Source organism: Benincasa hispida, chromosome 5 (assembly GCF_027475165.1).
Source record: "Benincasa hispida cultivar pf3 chromosome 5, pf3_genome.v1.1, whole genome shotgun sequence".
Lineage (NCBI taxonomy): Eukaryota > Viridiplantae > Streptophyta > Magnoliopsida > Cucurbitales > Cucurbitaceae > Benincasa > Benincasa hispida.
In genome coordinates, this window is record NC_143482.1 from 60,498,030 (window position 1) to 60,524,053 (window position 26,024).

Here is a 26,024-nt window from a genome sequence, read left to right on the forward strand (position 1 = left end):
CAAATATATTTAAATTGACTCATTATTTTAGATTACCATTAATTTATTACGTTTTTTTTAAAGTAAATATGATCTAACAATTTCAAACATCGAACATCAAAGACAAAGCATATTTTTCTTGGGAAAAAAAAACAAAGATATTAATTCACTACCATCTACAAAAAGTAAAAGAAAAAAGGGATAAAATGTAAGGAAAAAATCAACGAAATATCTATAAAAAATTTCTACGGTTGAAATTGAATTAGTGTTTGTGAATATACGTACTTTTTAATTTTGGGCAACAATACGTGTGGATAGAGAAGAAAAATGGAGGTTAGGAGAGAGAAAATTCTCTATATATGCTCACTCAATTTTTTTTTCAAGAGAAAAAAAAAAGGACATAAGACACCAACAATATAAAATGGTTAAATATTGTCAAAGTCATTTGTGAAAATGGTCAAACTCATGAGTGCCCCTATCATTTTTTCGTTTATCAACTTATTGTCACTTTAACAAAAGACCACTTAAAATTATTTTCTAAATTTTAGAGATTATAGTGTTATTTTTAAAACTTCATACATCAAATAGATGTAAGGTTTAGGATAGTTGATTACATTTGTTGTTAGTTCAATGAATTGTGGGATCTCCCTCCAAATATGTAATCAAATTGTACGATCTAATTGATGAATGAAGGGTGCTCAATTTGATTGTATTTGAAAATTACGTGAGACCTACTACATTTACTTACTGTTATAGTGTTATTGTTACTGTTACTGTAATCGTATGAGAACTATGAATTTATCACATTTACAGTTATCTTTATTATTACCATTATCGTTTAGAATCAATGACAGTGGCAACAGTGTGACAGATATGTGATTATAAATAAACACGATAAAAAATAATTAAATTACGTTTGTGATTCGAACTTATTACGATTGATCAATCAATGAAATTTCATTACGATTATATCAATTTTCATTATGGTTTGGTAAACGTGACTTAACTTCAAAATTCGAAGACCGAAAATGTATTTTACTATATAATTATATTTAATTAATCAATTGGTTGTAATTCCCTTTGATAATCGAGAATAGTAATGGGCCGGATAGACCGAAAATTGAGCCCACATTGGCCTAAAGGTCGTTCGTGTCCTCAAAACTCCGTTCCCACTTCCCCTTCCCCGCGATATTTTCTTCCTTCCCTCTCTGTTCTGCCTCTTCTTTCCGATTCTCATTCTTAACTGCCACTCCGGCGATCGCTTCTCTCCGGTCGAGATTTCGATTTCCCTGGCTATGGAGTCTCTAATCAACGCTTCTTCTGCTGCGATCGTTTCCTCTTCTTCCTCTTTTCCTATACCTTCTCCCAACAGGATGCTTCCCCTGAGATCTTTTCAAGTTCCGCACGCCTCCAAAGGTATTCATCTCTGAATTCTTTTCCAGTTTCTGTTTCTTTTATTTCTCTGCATCTTTTTAAGGATCGTTGGAGTCGGTGTGTTGTCGATGCGGTTGCTTCTTGTGCTAGCTGAACTATCCTACTTATCGTTTTGATTTTGATTCCTCTTGGAAGCAATTTGTTGTGTTGTTTGTTTTGTCTTTCTTGTTTTGAGTTGCTTGCTTAAGTCTTGGAATGTGTGTTTAGGTAACGAGAACGAATCTGATTCAGAGTCTGATTCGAAGAATATCAGGAACCTTCCAATTCTCAGTAAACGGCATCTCTCCCTTTCCCCTCTTCCAAAGGTATCCTCTCTCTATATTATTATTATTTTTTTTAAATTTAATGCTCTCTTGGTTTGGTTTCTGCAAATTTGAGATGGTCAGAATTCATGCTATGTAGAGTTTCCCGCGAGATATAGTTTATAGCCTGTATCATACGTACAAATACTTGTGATTTCGTGGTTTCCAACTTTTTTTTTCCTCAAAAACAAGAAAAGAAAAAGAGAGATAGAGAGAGAGAGAGAGAGAGAGAGAGAGAGAATTGTTTATTCAAATTTCTATAAGAAGAAAAATAATGATTGTGGAATTAAAGACTTCATGAACCTTTATATAGGTGCAATTGGTTGGCTTGAATACCATCCATATTCAGTACAGCCATGAAAGATTATCAAAAATCGATTTCCTAAGTGCCGTTTGCACAATGATGATGTTCTCTGTTAAATAAAATGCTATTCGTAGTCTATATTATTAAGTAGTAAATTAGATATATGGACTTTTTGTTTGGCATCCAATCTTATTGAAGCTTCCAGTAAAATTTTTCTGTTTGTTTTCCTTTCTGCATTAGGATGTTGCAATGGGAGTGGTGCTTAGTGCAGCCAGGGGAAGAGGGTGGACGACAGGGTCTGGCATGGAAGGCCCCCCAGCTCCAGCTGGACTGGAGGGCAAATCAGGCACAGAGAATGTATCCACTTTCCCATGGTCTCTTTTCACAAAATCTCCTCGGCGACGAATGCTTGTGGCTTTTACTTGTAACATTTGTGGGCAACGAACAACACGGGCGATCAACCCCCATGCTTATACTGATGGCACGGTGTTTGTGCAGGTGAGATTTCACAACATTCATGGAATGAATTGATGGAAGTCCATATTTGACCATTTGAGTTGAGTCGAAAGGAAGCAATATAGTTTCTGTTTTTGTTTTTTCTTTTTGTTCGGGTTTCTACTGAAATGGTTTCATTTAATGTTCTTTTGGAGAAAAAATAATATCAAAGAAATCAAAATCTGAGCAGCACAAAGGAATGATAGCAGCCTAATTAGTCTTCACTCTTCTGCATGTAATCGGCTGATAGAACCCTAGTTATGGATATATTAGGATTGTTTGTTTGTTTGTTAGTGAGGCCATATTAGTAATTAGCTAGGAGTTGATTATGGTTTTTTATTATAATTAGAGGGAGTAGATTGGGAGCAAGGGAGAAATGATTTTAGTAGGAGTCTTCATTGTGGGACTCTAGAAGAGAGTAGTCCACTTGGATGACTATCATATATTGTAACTTCTCTTGATGTTGTAATTTGTTACTATCTTTTAGTTCTTTGTATGTTTTTTAAGTTTTCTTGTTAGGTGGTGTCCTAACATATTCTGTCAGCTATATTTTAGTTGTTACATGTTAGGTCCTATAAAGTGTGTTGCTAAGCAAGCTTAAGTAGATAATCTGAATTAAATTTGTGGGTAAACAATTTACAAATTGACAGGAAACTAATCAGCTTACTATTTTGTTTCATTCTTATAGTGTTGTGGATGCAACGCATACCACAAGCTCGTGGACAACTTGAACCTATTTCATGAGATGAAATGCTACGTCAACCCGAGTTTTAACTATGGGAGTAATGGATGGGAGGACGTGAACTTCAAATATCTGGACATAGAAGAAGGAGGAAGCGACGATATATTCCCAATACAATGAGGTAAATACTGTGCTTGTTGAGTATGTACATTCTGGCTCATCAGTACAAGAGTAATTATTTGTTATGTATATTGTTCTATATATCAAATAGGTACCCAATTTGGACATAGAAATTGAATACATAGATTCTGCAGGTCAATCAGTAAAACAAGTTTTAAAAGCATCTTCATCTTCTGGTTAGTTTCCTTTATTGGAGCTTAGTTGCAGTTAAAACTAAAAGGATGATGTAGAAGTTGGATTAATTTAAGAATTGTAATTATTAGTGGAGAGAGTTGTTTCTTTCTGTCCTATTCTTACTCCTATGGATGTGAGTGTGATATGGTGGAAGAAAAGAGAATATGATTATTGAGTTTAAATGGATTAAATTACAAATTTAGTTCCTTAAAAGAATCGAAAGTTCGGACATCTCTTGGACATTTTTTAAAGTGTCAATCTCAAAGTTTAGGAATTGTGTGGTGAGGATTGTGGCAGGTTTTTTTAAAATTGGACCAGACAATTTTAGGAAATAAATGGACATGATTGCCCTTTTGCTGGGTTTGGAAAAGTTATGTTTGTGGCCAGATTTAACTTTTTAAGGGGAGATGAATCATTTGGTTTAGTGGATGATTTGGTGCAGTTTTCCTCGAGAAATGTTTAGAAGAAATAGAAGATGGGACGAAAAAAGGTTAAATTATAAATTTAGTTTATGTGGTTAAAAGAAAGTCAATAAAACTTCATAAATGTTCCATAATATTAGAAGCGAGCAAAACTTAGATGCAGATTGGGTTCCACCCAGTTCTGCAGTTCAGCCACGTGGCCCATTTTTATAGCGTCGTGTCGTTCGTTCACCTCCTTGCTCTTTCTTTTTCTTTATTTTTTCTCTTGTTTTTCTTTCTTCCTTCCAAATCTCAACCTCTACCTTTCTTTTCTTTTTTGATTTCACCATTCCTTCATCTCATATTTCTCTTGGTCTTTCTTTGATTTCTCTTTGATCTTCTTTTTCTGCTTTTTCTTCATCTCATTCTCAATCTCCACTTCCATGCCGTCCCTTTTCTTCACCATGAATTTTCACCCTTTTTTAAAAGTTTGTTCCTATTCTTCATTTTCTGCTTTTATTTAATTTGCAAATTTTAATAAAGCATGGACTCTTGTCGGACGTAGGCGAAGGATTTGGTTGGGTTTGGTCTTCTTCCATCCATGGAAAAGCATGGTTTGGTTGTTAGGGTTTTAATACACACCAAAAGATTTAAGTTGGACTGAGAAAATGGATAATACTTCAAAAGCCTAAAGCCCCAATAAAAATTGCAAATTTATAGTGAAGAAGAGGGGCAGCCATAAGAGTGGAGCTTGAGACTGGGATCAAAGATAAAAACAGAAAAAGAAAATCAAAGAGTAACAGAAAAAAGAAGGAATCAAAGAAAAATAGGGAGAAAAAAAAGTGATGGAAGTAATAGTACAAGAAGGAAAAAGAAAAAGAAAGCTGGTGATTGAGATTGAGATTTGGAAGAAAGAAGAATAAAGAAACAAAGAAAAATTAAGGAGATGAACGAAGGAAGAAGAAGAAGAAAGAATTGAAAAAATAAAAATGTCACGTGACATTGTAAAGATGGGTCACGTGGTTGGGCTGCAAGGCTGACTTTAGCCTAGCCTGCAAAGTTTTGCTCATCAGAAACCAGATGGATTGTCACTTTACTAGCCTTGACTGTGTGGCTTCAGTGAAAAAAAAAAAGGTTAGATATAAAATGTGTGGTTGGGGTGTCTTCTCGTCAACGGGCTTAGAGAGTAATTTGGGTGAATCTTAGAACCTTGACTTTTCTTCATCTTTATCTTAGTGTGCCTGAGTGTCTCTTATTTTTTTCATTAACTGATGATCTACTTTCAGATCTTAGATCTCAGTTACCATCTAAACCCATTTATCCAAGGTCTACTTAGTTACGTTTGTTGTTTGTTGTGTCCCATAATTGTAATGAATTGTGAGAATTACGTTTACAAAATCTTTAATTAAACGTGATTGACTCTTTATGATTGATCCATCAATGAAATTCATTACAATTATACAAATTTTTATTATGAATTGGTAAACTAAGTCTTGATCCCAAATAACATATGTGGGTAAATTTTTTGTAGCGGGGCCTCCTTCGCCACAATTTAGTGACTATTTTCTCGGCCTCTAACTTCCGTTTCTCAATTTAAATATAATAATAATAATAACAACAAACAAATAAATAAAATAAACCTTTCCTTTTTCCTTTTTCCTTTTTCCTTTTTTTTTTTTTTCAATTTTTAACTTTGGAATTTGTATTTTGAAATTTGATCTATGTTGGTATTCAGTTTTTGGAAGTTAAAATTTAGTCGATATATTTAGGCTAACAATTATTATTGCTTTAGTTTTATTATGCAATAACTTGAAAATTTTGAAACTAAGACGAAATAATATTTTAATTAAAATAAAATTTATATATATGCGCGCTATTTGAATGCCATAATTACTTCCATAAGATAAAAGTGGATACAAAATTTAAATTTTGAAAGAGTGTTTTAAAAATACACATAGTAAGGGTGTGCAAAATGGACATCGTCTGAAAAAGAATCACTAATTTAACTCTTGGATTAACAATTCTAGTGAAGTGTTAAAAACATAGTAGAATATTCAAGCTATGCCTAACATCCTCTAGCCATGTAGAAGTCCAAAAATCTTAGTCTAAATACGGCTCTAAAATGCAAAATTTTTAGAGATTGAAACACACCGGCAAAACCCAAGCGGTTGCATCCTTTTCGGCCTGCAGACTGCAATTCTCTCATTTGGCCATGTTCTCAAACATCCGTTGCCTACTTGAAATGTGTGGCTGAAAAAAAAAACTTCTTCAAAATGGATTCCATTTTCTCAATCGTAAGCACAATTATATAGGGGAGGTTTCATCTTCAATAGCTTATATATTATGGAAAATATCAATTATGTACCCCTAAATTTTAGAGGTTGTATCAATTTAAACTTTGAATTCTTAGACTTGTATCAATTTAGTGTCAATTTATTGCAAATTTGAGACTGATTTAAAAATAATTAGAATCACTTGTCATATTCAAAACCATTGTGAAACATATCTTTATTCACTCAAAATTGGTTAAGGGTATGATTTTACACTTTTAAATGCGATTTCAATACAATGAAAATTGATTTTGAATTATTCATACGTGTTATTGAGGTATTTTTGAACATGACAAGTTATTTTGACCTTTATAAAATCACTCCTTATGTTCCATTTAAAAACTTTGTGTGAAACTTAAAACTATATCAATTAAACTCCCACAATTTCGTTTGATGACCATTTTTTTTTAAAAAAATTAAATCTATAGACACACTATTTCTACCTTCAAATTTCTTTCTTTGTTATCTACTTTTTATCAATGATTTAAAAAAATCAAGCCAAATTCTCAGAATTAAAAAAAAGTTATTTTAAAAAAGTTGTTTTTGCTTTTGAAATTTGACTAAGAATTCAACCATTGTACTTAAAGATATAAATCATGTGGATGAAATGGACTTAATTTTAAAAAACAAAAAACAAAATGGTTACCAATCGAGATCTAAACTTTCATAGATGAATCAATTTAGACTAGTCAAAATTTACTTTGAGAATCATTTATGCATTTACTATAATAATTCATTTTGTAAAATCGACATTTGAAGAAGTTCACACACGTTTGAGAATTAATGCATGGATAATTTTCAAAGGTAATTATAATTAAGGTTCTAAACGGACTGACTTATAAAAATTCAGGAATTTAATTGAATCAAATTATAAGTTGCACAAGATTTTGATCGAAAGAAATTTGGAGAGTGTAAAATGATATATTTACGAAAGTTCAAGGTTTAAATTGACTCAATTATCATACAATCCTCCAAGTTTAGTGGTATGAATTTTTACCCGATATATTATGGACATATATACCAAGTTCTCAGAGCTGACGACTAGGCTTCTGAGCTACCGCTGCTACTGGGTCGTTGACTTGAACTACTTGGGGACGCCATCATCATGAGGCTTAGAACTAAAGCAATCATCTGCATAACATTTTTTTAATTTTTAGTATAATTTGTGAATAAATGGATAGGGAGAAGATTCCAAGCTGGTACAAGCTTAGGTACTTACTGAAGTGATGGCAATACACAAAAGGCTGAAGCCGGGGAACTTGAAGGGTGGATGGTCAGACAAGAATAAAGCTGGATATCATCAATGAATAACAAGGTAACTGTCAAGTCGAATCTCTTGTGTTCGAAAGAAAAGAATTTAATGAGTTCATACCTGTGAGAGGACTGAAGATTAAGGGAGCGGCAATTTGGGCGAGAGAGCTCAACCCTGAAAGGCATCCTTGAACCTTGCCCTGAAATGAGTTATTATTAGTTCAATGGAGTAAATAAGTTGAGTCATTAGGACAAAATACACTTTTCATCTTTCAGGTTGGTGATTACTTAGTTTATGGAATTTCAAGAGTTATATTTTAGTCTTGAAGTTTGGATATTAGAGTTTTTTTTTTGTATGAATGACCCATTCTTATCTCTTAAATGATTAATTACTCGCCCCCTACAAACAAATGAAATATAACATTCTGCTTATGTCAAAGCTATCGCATTTTATATCGTATCGCGTTAGGATAACCACATCTATCGTAGTCCTAACGTGATGGTCATGTCTATCGCAATCTTCATTTTTCTCCACTCCATTGCAATTCATAGCGAAAGTGAAGTAAAGTGTGAGAAAAATATACGATCACAATAGATAATGGCTATTGCATTAGGATTACGATAGATATGATCATCCCTAGTGTGATTCTATATAAAATATAGTAGTGCACTTGGATATAAGTTTAATTTATTTGTGGGGGCGGATCATTAATCATTTAGGGAGTTTGGAATAGATCATCTATATAAAAATCTCTTGAAAATTATTTTAAAATGATCCTCGAGTTAATTTGACCTCGGTTGGCTAACAAAAACATAACATCATGATGTGAGAAATTTTAAATGGAGTGGAAAATGGTTCCAAATTTAAAACTATAATAGACAAGGAAATGGGATGGATGATTCAATGGTTGATGAATATGAAAACTTCGTTAGTAAGCAAATTATGAAAATATCTTTATTTACCTGCTCATGTTCACCGACTTGTTTTGATACAAGGCTGCGTAGCTGTATAAATCCGAGAACCCAATGAGCAATGATCATGCACCAGCGAGGACAAACTAGTAGAAGAGATAAATTTAAAACTTACACTTGGACTTACGAAAACAGAGAAAATAGAAAATATAGTCACAACATAAGGAACCTGGGGAAGAAAGAAAAAAAAATACATGAGAATTGGGAAACAAGGGATTTTAAAGGAGGTAATCACCCCTCAAATATTATCTCACACAATGCTAATATTTAATGTTTCTTTTATGTAATTGTTAACAAATTCCTCCAAACAAGAACATTCAAGAATAATACAGAATACAAAAATATTAAAATATAGAAATGTATATTGCAATACAACAAAGAACTACGATATACCATAATCTTACGAGACAACAAAGTTCTTCACTCCTTGTTTCCAACTCACTCCCTCTATTTATAACTAAAAGCCTAACAAACTTACTAGCTCATTACTACTATGCCCCTTCCAATAACTATGCTAACAATCCTAATAGTTCCTTAACTAGGGTCTTACGGTGATGAGGTTCAATTTTACACCTCAGACCTAGGGGAAAAGAAGAAAAATAATTCAAGTGCATCCTAAGTTGCACTTATTTTTGTACATTCAATTGTTCAATTATAATTTGTCATGTGGAGAACTTTTTTTATTTTTTAAATTACTTCTTTTCTTCGTTTGTATGTGATTAGAGTGGGATGAAAAGGTAAAAAAAAAAAAAAAAAAAAAAAAAAAAAAAAAAAAAAAAAAAAAAAAAAAAGTGATATTTGAATGTAAGCAAAAACAGGTTTCTGCATAGGATTTTAAGGCAAGGGATTTACCCAAATTGCCCAGGCAATGCTGTTAATAACCATCTGCAATAAATCAACTTATAGTGAGCAATGTTGATTAAATGAATAAATGGTTCACTGGTTATATAGTAGACAAGAAGGGAAAAAGTTGATCATGAAATACTAAGGGCTTGTTTGGATTGAGTAGAGAAAAAAATGTCTTTTAAAAAAGGTCATTTTTATGTGAACTCTTTTGATAAAAAGGGTTTAAAAATACACTTTAAAAATGCTAGTGGTTGCTAAATACTTTAATTTTTTTCTAAAATGACTTATTTTCAAAATTGAATACTTGAAAAGTTAAACCAAGCATACCCTAAGTTACAAGTCTGAGGTGCTTACACCAATGCTGCTGACCAAAAGGCCTAATGAAAGTAACTTATCTTCTGATAGAAGAGGAGCCAACAGGGGCATCAAAACAAGCTGCATATATGTATAAAGCAGTGTATTAAAAACAAGAGGAAGAGCAGAAGCCTCTTAATAAAACACGTAGATTCTACCTGCGAGATGGTTCCTGCAGCCCCTGAAACCAGCATCAAATCTGCGAACTGGTTCTTATCGAAGTGAAATCGAGCTTTCAAATAGTACTGCAGTGCAATACAATTTAACAATTGAGAGAAAGCAGTTGTTTTCCCCTTGTTCTCACAATATATATATATATATATATATATATTTCTGTTTTATAAACTATTTTCAAGAATAATTAATAGCTAATTTGTAAGAGTAAAGATTATTGTGGGTTTAAATATTTCCGGGTGATAATTGGAAATAAAATATAAAAAGAATTCAAATAAATAGTAATCTAAACATGTTTCTGTCGTCTTAAATTATTGATTGATCAAAAAACTGGAGGAAAAGGGTAAATTTAGTATTTATATAATATAATACTATATTTCAGGGGTTTAAATATAGGATTTTCTAGACCATTGCTCTGATACTATCTTAAATCACCAATTGACTAAAAAACTTAAGCTTCTAAGGGAAGGTAAATTTAATATTATATTATCTAATAACTAGAAAACACTCTAACAGCCTAACAAAGTCCTGATTTGTAGAGGCATTGGGAGATGAAAAATTTTCATGACATTATTCATCTCTAAATTTTTCATCTCTTCAGGTTTCTGTTTCATTAATCTGTCATCAATTACGTATGTCAAACTTGAGTAGAATTTCCATTAGCCGACTTACGATTCTTAGTATACTTATTTCAGATACTTCAAAGCAACTATTACAGGCCTCAAATCTCATTAAATATAAAGGCAATAGCGAAGAAAAGTACTTATATACCAATATCGAGGCTTGCATTCCTCCCTCACCGACGCCGGTAAAGAATACAACAACTGCGGCTAGTGAGAGTAGCGTACTACAAACAATGAAATTGTATCCTATGGTTACTGAATAGAATGGCTTACTGCAGGGTCATAGGAAGAATGAAGTGTTCTCACAGTAAAATGCTCAAGCATATAGCTGACAACTCTCACTTACCTGCTCTTGAATAAGGTAATAACATCATTCAGAGTCGGCATCTTTCTGAAAGCCGGTGTCGGTCTCGGCAATTCATTGCCATCGTCCTCACGGTCAGTAAATTCTGGCACTTCTTCCTTCAACATTGGCTGTACTAAATCACTTCCACCTGGCAAACAATCCTCGAGAAAGATTCTCATGTATACAGTTCCGACCACAGAGAAAATTGCAGCAATCTGATTGAAATCCACAGCAGAACAATAACATCACTACCATTGAATCTAAAAACATAAAGTATAGAACAAAAGATCACTGGACAGTTGAGATCATAGAGGAACAATCTCATTTATATAGTAGCAATTATAGATGAAATGGCAGCAATCTACTAGAAATTTATGGCAGAACAATAACAGTATTACCGCCATTGAATCTCGAAACATAACTATAGAATAAGAGATCAATAGACAATCGGTAACATTCACATTTATATATCTTCACATTTATATATCTTAAATTACCGATTGACCCAAAAGCTTGAGTTAGTGCATAAAGACAAATTTAATTATATTATCAAACAATATAGTATCGATTATAGAGAAGATCACAGGAATATCGTCGAAATACATACAATAAAGCAATAACAATATCACTACCAGTCTACAATTAAATCTCGACACATAACTATAGAACAAGAGATCAGTAGAAAGTTGCAATCATGGAGAAATGTTCTCATTGTAGAGAGAAATCAGCAGTAATTTGATCGAAATAAACAGCAATACAAGAACCACAACACTACGTATTGAATCTCCAAACAGAACAACAGAACAAGAGATCAGTTTCATTTCGCGAATAAAGAGAAGTACCGGAAAAATATAGTCAGTTGCAAGGAAGCGAGATGCTAAGGTTCCGCAAACGAAAGCAGCAGAGCATACTCCAGTAAGCAAACCAAATGCGGACGCTCGTTTTTCCAGTGAAGTGTTATCTGCCTGAGAATGAAATCGGAGGATCAGATTGATGAGAAATTGGCGGAAACTTGCATGAAATTGGAAGAGATGGGTGAAGAAATTACCAGATAAGCGAGAGCGAGGCAAGCAGTCGTGCCCTCGGAGACCATGGCCGTGAGAGTCCTCACAGCGTAATATGCATAGAAGAAGTTTCTCTCCCTGCTGTATGCTAATATCGCTGCACGCCAAGCCAATGATCAAGTCGCCATTAATGCGCCTTTCAGAAGCTAAGTGCGTTTAATTAAATAAAATAAATAATAAAAGTAGAAAAAGAAAAGGGAAAAAAATTCTTTTAAAGGACAAAGAACTCTATTTTCATGGATAAATTGTCATAGACTACTATCATGATACATATAAACACAAATAATAGTCTAGAGATAGACAATAAAAATTTTTACTATATTTATAAATATTTTTATTTATTTTTCTATATTTTAAAACAATCTAAAAAAATTGCAAATCTAATTTCGTTGGTCCAAACTTTAAAAAAATCAAAATTTAATGATAGTAATTTCAAAACAAATGGTCGGAATAGTTTCTGAATACAAAAATGAAAGTTAGACATGATTGAACTTTAAAAAAAAGATTAGGAATGGTCAAAATTAAAATTTTATTTTTTAGGAATCAAATATTTTAAATTTTTCATTGAAAGTATAAAAAGATGTTTTCAATTCAATAAAAATACTTTTTAAAAAATCGTAAAATTATATGTACTTTCAAGTTTGGTGAGAATAGATAGAATACGAAAAACTCTACTTAGATGAATCATGTAGTTGGTTATCTTTTTAAAGTGCTCCAACAAATATTTTAATTTGAAGTATTTTTCCCAAAGGACATTTTAAAAATCATTAGATGTAAGAGAAACTAAAAATTACATATAATTATGTATATATTAAATATCATCGTCTTCTTTGATTGGAGCGTGATTGATTTTTGAGCTTTGATTAAATCATATATAAATTTAAAAAGAAACATAAGTTAAGATGAATACAATTCACTACAATCTAAACTCGAAACATACAAGTGCAAGACCTTAAAAGTTAAATAGGAATTCAACCTATACCATTGAAAATATGAGACAATTAGGCCAATTGTCCACTTCGACCTTAAAGGCCAAGGCAAGTTTATTCCCTCACTCTTTTTGAGCCTTGGGATTACTTTCCATCTAATTGGTCCATTTCTACCTTCTTATTTCCTTTTTGAAAGGAAGAAAGGGAAACTATACATTTGCCCTCTTATAAATGTCGTTATAACTTCATACAACTACATCTTATCTCCTAAAAATCTTGCTACATCTATTATTCTAAGTTAAATTAACATCAAATTTTATGTAGCAAGCAAGTATCACGCCGATGTGTTACTTTTAATTTAGAAAAATACTTGAGTGCATCTTAAGATGTACATTTTGTGCATACCATTTAAGTGTGCAATCATAATTGTCACAATTTTTTTTTTTTTTTTAAAAAAAATACTCGAGTGCATCTTGATGGACACTCATCTTTGTACACCCTACTAAGTATTCAATCATATATTTCTATTTGTAAATTTTCCTGATGTATCTTAAGATGTACCAAAACATTACTCTTTTAGTACTATATATATTTTGTGATCGAAGAGAATGTACAAAGATAAATATATTCTAACCGCAATTATTACTAAGAAGTTTTTAACAATAATTTCCTCAATCATTTTTGGTACGGAGCGTGCACACGAAACGTGGGCCACCGAACTCGAGGGAAACCAACAAAAACAATAATAATGAGGCAATTCAGTTGACGCAAACGTGCATAGAAATGGAAGTGCAGCACTAACCAGGAACAGAATAAGGCAAGCACAGTAACGAAACACAATCTCAAACAACAATTATTATATTCGTCCTCAAATTTTCATTATTTTTATTTTTTTAAAAAAATAAAATCATTATTTATATTAATTTTTAATAGGTTCTTAAAGTTTCAAATTTATAAATATTAGGAATTTTTTTAGTTTTAATTTTATGTTTAATAAGTTAAATTTATTAGATATAAAAATTAAATTTTATGTCTAATAAAATTCTAAGCTTTATTATGTTAGTAAATTTGTGATTTTTTTTAAAAAACATTCAAATAGATTAAATACATATATACATGTTATACTAAAATTTTGAAAATTCAAATATCTATTAAACATAAAGTTGGAAATTATGATTTATTAGATAGTTTTTAAAAACAAAGGTCATATAGAAGATAGTGTTAATTTAATCTCGAATTTCTTTTTTACTTTTTGAAACAATCGCACAAAAAATAATAAAAAATTAAATTAAAAAAAAGACCATTTTAGACAAAAAAAAAAAAAATAGATATATCCGATTGAATTATGTTGATTTTAGATAGGAGAACTTATAATTTTAAAATCGACCATATAAGTATTGACATGTTGGTTTTGACGTTATATGGTAAATTTTGGTTCGATAATTGAAAAAATATTTTGCAACAATAATATGTATATAATTACCGAGTGGGATAATGGAGACTGTCATGGGTAATGTCAGCAGTGCTTTCCTTCCATACTTGTCCGACAAATTTCCTACCAGCGGTGTTATCACTACTGCTCCAAATCCTGATAGCTGCAAATTTCAATCGATAATATTAATTAATTTCACAAATTTTCATAGAATCATCCTTCGATAACATTTATTTTCGTGCATCTCATTAGATAGTATATCTCATTAATCGTTCAACTATAATTTACCGTGTGATAATATCTTCTTATTTTTTTATAAAACAGTTTAATTATTTTTATATAAGTGATGAAAAGGATACATAAGGATGTATACATCTTGGAATGAATCTAAATATTATCATTTTCATATACAGTTATCCATATTTTTATTAAATTATAAGTTCAATCTTTTAATTTTGCTTTTCAAAAGACTAATAAGGTTAATAAATAATGCTTCTATAAAATTAAATAATGATTTAAAAATAACTAATAAATTATATTATACTTAATTCAACTAACTTAAATTTTAATTCAAGCTATAAGCCTAAGTAAACGTGATACAAACTTTTAGTTAAATGAAATGAAAGCAAATAAGTAAATAAAAGCACTACTGACCATGACTAGACCTACTAAAGTAGAAAACTTTTGAAGTATGTGAAATAAAGATTCATAACTTAGCGAGATAAAGGTGTGTTTGGTATTGCTTCTAGAATAAGCATGTTAATAACAAAAGCAGGATTTTTCAGTACAACCTAGATATAGTAATCTGAACTTTTTTTTAAAAAAAAAAAATTATTATTATTTATTTAATTAATTAAAAAAAACTATATCTCAATTACTATCCAACTATTAAATTATTGAAAAAAAAAGTACAGATGGGATATTCTCACTTTAAAACTTAGCAAAATACTTCAACCGTAAGTATTTTGTTATTGATTATTTTTTAAGTGATTAGTAGTAGGGTAAATATTAATTTATCCCCCTAATTTGAACTCTAAATTAAGAATGGTATCAATTTAAACCTTAAACTTTTGGAGTTGTATTAATTTAAACACTGAACTTTGAGATTTATATCAATTTAACCCTCAAACTAATAATTTATCAATTTAAACTTTGAACTCTTTATAAGTATATCAATTTAAACCCTGAACTTTCATAAGTATAACAATTTAAATCCTACACTTTCATAAGTGTATTCAAATAAAACATAATGAATGAAATGTTTAAGTTGATACAATTATGAAAGCTCAGGACACTACAAGAAAAAGGGACTCTCCCGACGTCTAAAATAACCATGGAAAAATACGTCGTCGGGAGAGAGCATATCTCCAAATAACATAAGGGTGTCCTCTGGAGTACTTAATAACTCCTGGCGCGGTATGTGCCTCGTCGGCAGTTTAAAATAACTCTGACACCTCACCATGCCTATCTAGAGTTGGGAACGGAGGCCAATATGGACAGGTCAAACTCCTGACAAATTATTTAATTCGTCGGGAGTTGTGTAGGAATTCCTGACGGTTACGATAGCCCGTCGGGAGTTCTGATTTAAATCCTCAAATCGAACCCCCCAACTCCAGATTTGCTTTCCCAGCACACAACAGAATATAAAACGCCAAATTGAACCAGCTAATTTTTGGTCGTCGTCCGTCCGTTGTCGTTCGTCCTTTAATCGTTTGTTCATACGTCAAACCAACCATTGATAAGGTGTTTATATAATATGTATGCATGTCAATTAGGCAAAGCAATGTTAGGGAAGCTCTAAGAATAACCTGGGTGCGTCTTCCATTTTTTTAGTACCTAATTTTGTGGTACGACCTTACTTGAACAGGATTTGTTATATAAATGGTACATCTGTGTCCTTGTGTTCTAAGAAGTACCTAATTTTGTGCTATTAAAAAGTTCATTATTATTATTTCGGTTATGCGTTGTTTTGAGGATAATGACATCATTCATGTGAATGGAAAAATCAATCCAAAAACTGATATTTATGTGATTAACTTAGAGCTTGTTTTTTCAGATCTGGACCAGGTAATATCATTGAGACCTTTTATATAGTTCTACACAAGTTTTGTTCATTTTGGAATGCAGACTATAATCATGCAAAATTTTGAATTCTACTCCCAACAACTTTAATTCATCATAGATTCATATGATAAAAGAGGGTGACTTGATGAGATCCCATGCTTTAGAGTTAGATATAGAAACAAAAACAAGTTGTCTTTAGAAGCTGTTTGGATGTTTTGCATTCTATCTCCTCTTTGATCTCTTCTTTCCTTGACGGTTCGTTATGATATATTGATAATATAAAGTTGTTCTTACTAGAGCTTTTATTACTAACAAAAGTATTGTAAATAAATAAATAAATAAATCCTTGTGTTCATTTAAATGAGAGTTGGTTGATTTAGCCATTGACATTATGAGGAACAGGCTTCGTGCTTTTCCATTTTAGATATATGGTCCATCCAAAAAAGAAAAAAGACTTGAAAGTTGATACATCTATTTAAAGTTCATTTTACTCTTCCTTGTTTATTCATAGAGTGTCAAAAATTATTATTATCAGCATTTTTTTTTTAAAGAAATGACGTTCAGCAAAAAGAATAAAAGGAAAGAAGGGGAAGATAAGCTATCCTCCCAACTTATACTAAAGAAGATTGTTATAAAAATTGAAGAATGGTGTAGTAGTTATGGCGCCGCTATGGTTTAGATTTTGAACTTAAAATAAAAATGAAACGCACTTTAACCATAGTTAAATTTAGCTCATTCTCTAAGTTGGGTGCATCAATGACACAATGTTAGGGAATTTTCTTGTGGGGGGAGGAACCAATAACATAATGTTTAATTTGTAAAACGAGGTGTTATTTGCAGAGTAGCAAGTTGGTTTCCTTGGGGAAATTGTCTTACCGTGTAATTCATTTGCATAGGTATTTGCGTGTTGTTCTGTCATCTATATTGTGTGACTAATTCATTGTATGTCTCATTTAGTTGAATATGATATTTCTCAACCGTCGATATTTTGCCATCTATATTATTGTCCTATAGCTTAATGATTAATTATATAAATGAGATTCATATAATTAAATCTAGTGAATATCATGATTGATTGAGAATATTAAAAACTATAGGTTATGTCTTATATATATATATATATGATATTTATTTAAATTAAAATTAATTTTTTTTAATTTTAATTTTCAAAATTAAAGGGAGAGAAATAATTTTCCTCCCCTTAATTCTCTCTAGGAAAAACGTGATGAGTGGACAGTTTTGTTGTAATCATCTTCTACACAGAAGATTGGTTACAGATGCACTTTATGTATGATCTCTCTCAAGTTCCCCTTACAAAAAGAAAAATTTCCTCTATCAAATCTCAATCACTTTCCAAAATATTCAGAGTCCACACCTCTTGAGAATTCTCTGTTGGGGTTGATGTTATAAATCTCGTAAGATCCTGTAGTTTGTAAATACTTGTATGAATAAACATTTGTGATTTATAATATACAATATTTTATTCACATTGTCTATAAAATATTTGATATTTTAGTTGCATTAACCATAAACCAATAAACTAAGATCTATGGTTATCATTGTAACTTAAACATGTATGTGGAGACATACAAGTTGATGGTGTTTTAAGTGATAACCTAAATGGTCTGTAGTATAAGGATAAGGAGGGATGGTGACACTACGAGTATGGCCCGCTTAGTAGATGTTACAAATGTTGTAAAGTGCTACAAATGATCTGATCCTGATCATTCATGTATTAGAAATGCGAGTGTCGATATTCTATACAAAGGAGTTTGTATAAGACCGAATTACGAAATGTTTAGTCTCGTTATATAACACCATTCATAATCGAGACTTTCATTTCACTAGGATGACCATAGGTAACATGACCTTAATCCTGAGTGAGTTGTGAACTCTTGCCCATAAGGGCGGTCCTTTGATTTGCATGGGTGAGAATGACAAGATCGCCAACTCAATAAGCCTACCATTTTGGGGATTCGTCTGATTAGGGAGTTGGAAACTCAGTTACACAAGATGAAATTCACTCCTTCCCTGAAGTAGGGGTAAGTAGATAAATTGTTCCCTTAAGGGCTGATTCCGGGTTTTGAACAATATGGCATCACACCCTCTTTTGGCCTAAGAGGGATTTATCTATTGTTCATTAGAGGAACCAGTGGTACTTAAGGAGTTAGATGTAACTACAGGGAAAAAATGATAATTTGGCCCAGCTGTACTTACGAGCGATTTGTGAAGGGTCATCGTACTGTTGATTGGTTATATCCAATGGACACATAAATATATCTGTAATGAGAAGAGTACAACTGTCAGTCTTTAGTGGAGTGTTCGATAGTTAACAGATGGTGGATAATGCGATTAAAGAGTTTAGTCAGTTATTCATGTACTGTTGGAGTTTCGAGCTACAGGTCCATAAGGTCCCCTTGGTAACTCAATGGATTCAAGTTGAGAATAAGTTTTTGGATTAATATGAAATGTTCAAATTAACAAGAGGGAATTTGATTATATATGATATAATTAAATTAATTCAATTATATATGATATAATTGATATAATGTATTTGATACATTATTGTTATGTTTGGATGAACTAATATTTGAATATGATTCAAATATAATTTCTATGAATTAGATTCATAGTTATTACATTCCATAAAAGAGAAAAAGAACTATGGTTTATATATTGTATATGATGCAATATTAAGACTATAGGTTATAAACATAATATGATAAGTGAGTAATTGTATTTATTTATAATTTATTAATTATATGATAATTAATTTCTTTTTCTCCATAATCACCCTTAGTGGGTAATTGCACGGTTTTATGAAAATTGAGGGATAAAATGAAAACAGTTTTCTAATGTTCCAACAAGTTATCCAATTCACTATAGAGTGACTACACGATAGCATCGAGTTTACTAGACGATAGATTTCTCATCTAAACAAGCGAGTATCCAGTCTATGCAAGTTTACTAAATGATAGCTTTTCCATCTAAACGATTGAGTATCCAATCTATTCGATAGACTTTCCTCTTCTGCACGACAACGTCATCGTTTACTCGATTGTCTCCTCCTACACTCTAAATCTTTCCTCAAACCAAAATAAGTTAGAGTCCACCACTCATGGATTCTCACATCGAGAATACCAAGGTAATTTAGTGATAGTGTCCAGATCTGTTTGAGGATCGAGTTTTTACTCGTTGCTATTCGAGAGAGTTTGTCTTGCTCGTTGCGTTCGTGTTGTTTGACGAGTTGGTGAACGATCGAGGGATACACTTGAAGAAGGGTTCTTCAAAGGTAAAGTCTCTCATCCTTTGTATTTAATTCAAAGCGTGTTGTAATTATGACTTAATGCATAATCTGTTTAGTATGACTGTAAATGTATGAGTTCTTTCACAATGGAGTTTGGGCCATTCGCTTCCACTCATAGGTCCTCTATAATTAGAGTTCCTTCATTCTCTTCCCCTACAAAGAATACAAAAGGCTCCGCTTGGTGGTGTTATCATTAGTTGTTCGTGATCAAATTGATCGTGATAGTTCGCGACCGTTTTGGAAAGAGGATTTCATAAAGAAGAAGAAATTGTTCTTCAAGGATAAGTCCTTAATTATTTTTTCCCTCCCTAGCATGTTGTAAAATTGTTAATGCATAATTATTTTTCGTTTTGTAAATTTTGATTTTGTGTAAAAATTAAAATTGGGAACAATTCCCACTTCTGCTGCGGAACTTCACTGTTCCTTCATAAAGTAAGAAGGTGAGGAAATTGAAAGCTAATTTCGAACAATATCAATCGAGGATTAAGGAACTTGAAGACGTTAAAAAACAAATGAGAGAGGATCATGAAGACAAATGGAAGAAATGAAAAAAAAAATGATTGAAGATATAATACGATCACAGAGAAAAGGGTCATCGAATTAGGTATGATTACTTCACTATCTAGTTGGCTAGTATGTTGCTATCCTACAGGTATGGTAGCAAAGTAGTTATGTCTTACTAGTAGCTTTATGATAATGAATTGTTGGCTATCTTGCAGTTATGGTAGCCAAAAACTGGATTTTGATATGTTTTCTAGAGTTATTGTGTGTTTGTGGATATTTATGAAATTTGAATGTTATGTGGGGGTGGGTTGAGATTGGTTATACTTGTTTTGGAGTTCAACTTATAAATTTTTGTCTACTTGTGGAAGTTTATGAATTTTGAATGTCTCGTGTGGGGTGGGTTGAGGTTACTTATACTTGTTTTGGAGTTCAACTTGGAAGTGTGTTCATTTTCTTCGTTTTGTACTCTTGGAAGCGTGTTTATTTTCTTCGTTTGTAAGATTGTAAGATTCATCTAATGACATTTATTTGATTGTGAAAATTTATGAATTTTGAATGTTGTTTGGGATGGGTTAAGATTAATTATTCTTTTGGAGTTTAACTTGTGGTCTTTGTGTGTTTGTAGAGGTTTCAGGTTGAGAACATTTAGTATTGAAAATGTGTTGATTGTCTTTTTGTAAGATTGTTACTCATTTTTTTGTTTTGTAGGATTGTAGGATTTTCTTTGTTTTGTAGGATTGTAGGATTTTCTTTGTTTTGTAGGATATGTAGGATTTACGTTATTGTTTTTGTTTTCTTATAGGACGCTGTTTGAAGATGATGCTGGAAATGTTGTTGGAGATGTTGTGTTTGAGATCGTATGTTTGGAGATGTTGTGTTGGAGACGTTGTTTTCATGTTCTTTCTTCTATGTATTTGTGAAGACATATTTCTTTTGTAAACCATTTTGCCAACTTTTCTCTATTTTGTGTAATAAAGAATACTATCAACTTTGTTTGTTTGTTTTATTTCTTATGTGAATATTTTTGAGTTACTTAATAATGTTAAGTAGGTTATTCATATCAAACTAAAAAAAAATTAAAAGTTAAAAAAATAACTACCTCCTAACGAAACGTTGAAGTGTTAGCCGTCGGGAGCTCGAAGCACTCCCGACGATGTCTATACATGCATTGGGAGTGTCAAACTCTCGACAATATGTGTTTCCACGTCGGGAGTTGTACTCCCAACAGGCATATCCCAACCAAAATTTCAACGCATTTTTTACCATTGTCCGATGGTTTCAAGCGTCGAAAAATGAGTGTTTTCTTGCAGTGGGATTTAAATTTATACATGTATAAAAGTTCAAGGTTTAAATTGATATAATTATTAGTTCGAGATTTAAGTTATACAATCCTCAAAGTTCAGGGTTTAAATTGATATATCACCTAAAATTTAGGGGTATAAAATTGATATTTACCCTTATTAGTAAAATATTGACTAAAAGTACTTGGAAGTATTTTTTTTTCCAAAAAAAAAAATGAAGAATCACTATTTGGTCATGTCAGCCTAAATAAATGTTATAATATCTTTTTTGTGTTGCACTTGAAATATGAAAATAAAAATCCAAATTAACTTAAGGAAACAAAAAAAAAATAGATATTCGAATCTTTGACATTTAGGGAAGCGTTTGATTCTTCTTCTTCTTTTTTCTTTAGGAATGTAGATTTTCAGAATCGTCAGATATTTTAAATCATAAATAATGTGTTTCTATAATTACCACGAAACAAAGGACCCCTTAATTTGATCGAAGTCCACAAGTATGAAAGTGGAGAGCACTTGTCAGGAAAGGTTGGAAAAGTGGGGAAGTTTCCCCCACAATGCTCATAAAAGATCACGAAACTTCACTTCAAGCCAATTAGAGGTGGCCGGTGGTGGAGAGTGAAAATTGAAAGCTACAAAAATAAAAGGTGGGTGGGCCTACTTGCTACTTTTTAAAGTTTCTTTCTCTTGCATTCTTTCTCTATTTGGAATTTTATTTGATGTTGAAATTCAAGAATCTTTCACTTTAAGAATTTATATATATATATATATACCACAACTTAATTAGTTGAAATATGTTTAAGAGTAATTTCTGACTTACTTGACAAAAATCACTTTCTTTTTTCAAATACATTATGTTTCGCAAATGTTAAAATTAGTTTTTAAAACATAAAAATTATATTAAAAATATTTACAAATAGTAGTAAAATATCACAGTCTATCTACGATAGACTACTATACCATAATATAGATAAACATAGATAATAGTCTATCAAAGTTTATTGCGAATGACAACGAAATTTTACTCAATTTGTAAATATTTTAGTTTATGTTTTTATATTTGAAAAACAAAAATCTAAAAGTGATTTCAAATTGATTTTTTTATAATTAATTGAGAGTTGACTCTTGGTGAGTTTGTTGACCGGATGATTCCCAAGAATTTGTTTTTATTTCATTCATTTATTGAAATACTAAAGTTGCCCCTTATATTTAAGAATTACTTTTTTTTTTTCCTTTTAGTTAAATAATTTCACAAATAAAAATATTATTTTTAGTAATTTAATCATTCTAAAATCCACTATGAAACTAAATATAATACCTCTAACGCTTTTAAATATATGAAAATCATATTACAAATTTGGAGTCAAACATTAATATGATGGTATGAAAATCAATTTAAAAAACAATTATACCTATATCTTTTTTTCTAAAATCATTATTTTAAAATCATCACTCCTAACATATGCACTTAAACTCCACTCATGTCCACTACAAGCATATTTGGGATACTAAAAATTTAATTTCATAAATATTAATGGACTCTACACTAATGTAAATAGATCACACTCTATTTTTCAAAATATGTTGATGTGACAAAAAGTAAATAAAGATAGTATTAAAAAAATTGTAGTGCTATAAAATTTTCCACATGTTAGGAAGTGAATTTTGTGAGGTTCAAAATCAATTTCAAATAAACATCTTTATCTTTAATCATTCAAATTAAATTTAATGTCTGATTTTCCAAATTTTAAATTATCAAAAGTTAAACAACACGAAGTTGATTGGACACGAAATCATTCGGGAACACGCTCCACACATGTGTTTGGGACATGTGTCCAATAATGTACCACTTGGGAAATGCTTGAAATTTAGAACTCATTTTAGAAAGAAATTAAAAGGGATAGCTCATTTAACTTAAAAGGAAGAAAAAAAAAGCTCATTTTGCCTTACATTTAATATCTAAAAAAAAATTAGTCTCCAATGAGTTAGAGGTGTACATAGATTGGATTAAAGGATATTTTGAACTGACAACAAAATTCGAGTTAGTCGGATTGGCTACCCGAATAACTCGAATAGAGTCTCTAATTCAGATTAGGTTGTCGGGTTATTTATTTTTTCTGTTTTTAATTACATTTTTATTAACTTAAAATACTTAAGTTTATGTGCATCATATATTAATAATTAAAATTTCATAAAACTTAAATATTAAATATCAAATCTAAGATATCTATTACAAACTTCAAACAAATATCATAAAAATATATATGAGTTATAATATTTATAAATTATAATACATATATATATATATATATATATATATATTTAGGTTTAGATTAGGTCAACCCGAATTTTAAAATTTGTAATCAAAACCCAACCTAACTCGAAAAAATCATAAAAAATTCAATCCAACTCAACTCAAAATTAAAACTAACTAAATCATATCCTTACGAGTTGGGTTGAGTAGTCAAGGTTGATCAAGTTGTCTTGATCATCATCCCTTTTAATGTGATTGTCTTTTTTTTTTTTTTTTTTTTCTTTTTAATTGACACGTCGTGTTCTACGCATGTTTTGTTTTTAGATTAAAGCATATTTTGAATTGATTTCAAGTAAATAATAATTTAACATTTTTAGATTAAATTTAAAATACAATAATTAAAAAAAAACACATTCTTGAAATATAAATTATGTGACTAAACTGATTACTTCTATCCAAGATACTCTCTAAATATATATTATTTCTATTTAGTCTATGTTGTACTCTAGATTTCTTAGATTAATCAAACCTATTGTTTTATTTTCTTTCTTAAAAAAAGTAGTGTATATATATATAAATATATATATATGATAAGCGGTAATTCGTAAATTAAGAAATATATAAAAGATTTTAAATATGTTATTAATCAACTTAAGTATGGATCACACGTAAGTTCACCACTAGTTGATCTTTTGTTTAATAACTCCTAAATAATAATAATAAAAAAAAACTAGAATAAATTAAAAAATTTGAAAAGTTAGTGAGGAGCTAACCATCATATTTTTTTTCCCTCAAGAAATCAATCTCAAAATCTATATGTTAAAGATTTTACAAACAACTTTGAGTGATTTTGTTTGGGTTAATTAGGTCTCGTTTGACAATTATTTGATTTTTTTTAAAAAAAAAAATTAAATATATAAATATTATGCATCTCCAAATTTCTTTTTTAGTCATTACTTTTTACTAATAGTTTAAAAAATCAAGTCAAATTTTGAAAGAAAAAAATAGATTTCAAAAATTTGTTTTTATTTTTAGAAATTGATTACGAATTAAACAATTATACTTAAGCACAATGCATATCATTGTAAAAAAAAATAAGGAAATAGACTTAATTTTAAAAAAAAAAAAAAATTGATTATCAAATGGAATCTTAATAATTCTTAAATCCCTCCAAAATCTAACTTCAAACATACTCTACAAGTAAAATTGAGACATTTAAAAAAAAAGTTAAATTCAAATTCACAAAATTACCTAACAAAATTGGTTTACAATGCCATGAACGTTGCAAAAACTTTGAACAAAATAATAATAATAATAATAATAATAATAAAAGAGAGAGAGAGAGAGAGAGAAAGTTGTAAGAAGAAGAAGGAGAAGAAGAGTAAAAAGTAAAAAGTAAAAGATTAAAAAAAAAAAAAAAAAAAAGTAAAGTTACCGCCTGTTGGAAGCCACTGAGGTATATGGCGAGAGAGCACTCATCACGGCCAGGGCAGAGCGCCGCCATTGTGACGTCGGTGATCGCTGGCAACACCATAACCGCCGCCGCCGTCGACAGAAACACCGTCACAAACAGATGCCTTACCCCATTACTCAACAATTTCTCCATTTTTCTCTCTAACTTCCTTTCTTATTCTTCTGTCTTATATATATATATATGAATGCTTTGGGTTTAATTCATAACTTGCTTTCGGCTTAATCGAGAAAAAACGTGGGCCCAGCTCAAAAATAAATGGAGCAAAGTGGAAAAGAGACAAAAACTTAATTAATTTGTCCTATTTAGAAAAAAAAAGAATATATAAAATATTAATTAAGGTCTCTTCTTTCTTTTTTTTTAGTAATTTATCTCTCTTCACTTTTTTTAGAATTGGAAGAATTGGTAGGTAAAACGTTTAATAGGTTAAATTTCAGTCCTCTTGTAGAATCTTTATGTATGGCTTAATGGAGAGATTATTTGGTGACATTGTTCTAATGTGTTAGAATTTATGAGAGAGAAATATCTTAAATTTATATTTTGAATTCAATATTAATTGTCATGATGACAACTACATTATAATAGCCTCATAAAATAATTTGTCCTGCTCTCTAGATTAGAGATCGTAAATGGAGTTGCATGATTTAGTGGTTGAGATTCGTAGGTATCTCTACTTTTTCTAAAAAGTTGTAGGTTCGAATTGTGTGTTCTAATGTTTTTATTTTAAAAAAAGAAAATCATTAGTATTTTTACTGTACATTTTTGTCAAATCTAACATTTTTAATTAAAAAAATTAGAGTGAAATTGCACTTTTAGACCATAAGATTTGAGGTTGATATTTATTTGGTCTCGAA

General features: G+C 30.7%; 2 protein-coding genes across 4 annotated transcripts; one reads left to right on the top strand and one right to left on the bottom strand.

The window, feature by feature from the left end:
- The first annotated feature begins 1,136 nt into the window (after nucleotides 1-1,136).
- LOC120077156 (Zim17-type zinc finger protein) lies at nucleotides 1,137-7,860 on the top strand. Of its 2 annotated transcripts, none has more exons than XM_039031060.2 (5): nucleotides 1,137-1,395; nucleotides 1,621-1,718; nucleotides 2,260-2,517; nucleotides 3,203-3,377; nucleotides 7,463-7,860. In XM_039031060.2, exons 1-4 carry the CDS (start codon nucleotides 1,275-1,277, stop codon nucleotides 3,374-3,376), a joined length of 651 nt encoding a protein of 216 aa, XP_038886988.1. In that variant the 5' UTR covers nucleotides 1,137-1,274; the 3' UTR covers nucleotide 3,377; nucleotides 7,463-7,860. The 2 variants fall into 2 exon arrangements, with proteins under 2 accessions (XP_038886988.1, XP_090169695.1); XM_090313569.1 differs by lacking the exon at nucleotides 7,463-7,860 and adding an exon at nucleotides 6,089-6,419.
- LOC120077154 (uncharacterized) lies at nucleotides 5,828-25,364 on the bottom strand. Of its 2 annotated transcripts, none has more exons than XM_039031059.2 (15): nucleotides 25,135-25,364; nucleotides 14,324-14,435; nucleotides 11,896-12,008; nucleotides 11,690-11,812; nucleotides 10,848-11,062; nucleotides 10,650-10,725; nucleotides 9,863-9,949; nucleotides 9,705-9,785; nucleotides 9,357-9,389; nucleotides 8,632-8,673; nucleotides 8,496-8,537; nucleotides 7,654-7,732; nucleotides 7,501-7,571; nucleotides 7,279-7,412; nucleotides 5,828-6,201 (listed from the first exon to the last, which is right to left on the bottom strand). In XM_039031059.2, exons 1-14 carry the CDS (start codon nucleotides 25,303-25,305, stop codon nucleotides 7,323-7,325), a joined length of 1,335 nt encoding a protein of 444 aa, XP_038886987.1. In that variant the 5' UTR covers nucleotides 25,306-25,364; the 3' UTR covers nucleotides 5,828-6,201; nucleotides 7,279-7,322. The 2 variants fall into 2 exon arrangements, with proteins under 2 accessions (XP_038886987.1, XP_038886986.1); XM_039031058.2 differs by having other exon boundaries at nucleotides 8,620-8,673.
- Nucleotides 25,365-26,024: the final 660 nt, after the last annotated feature.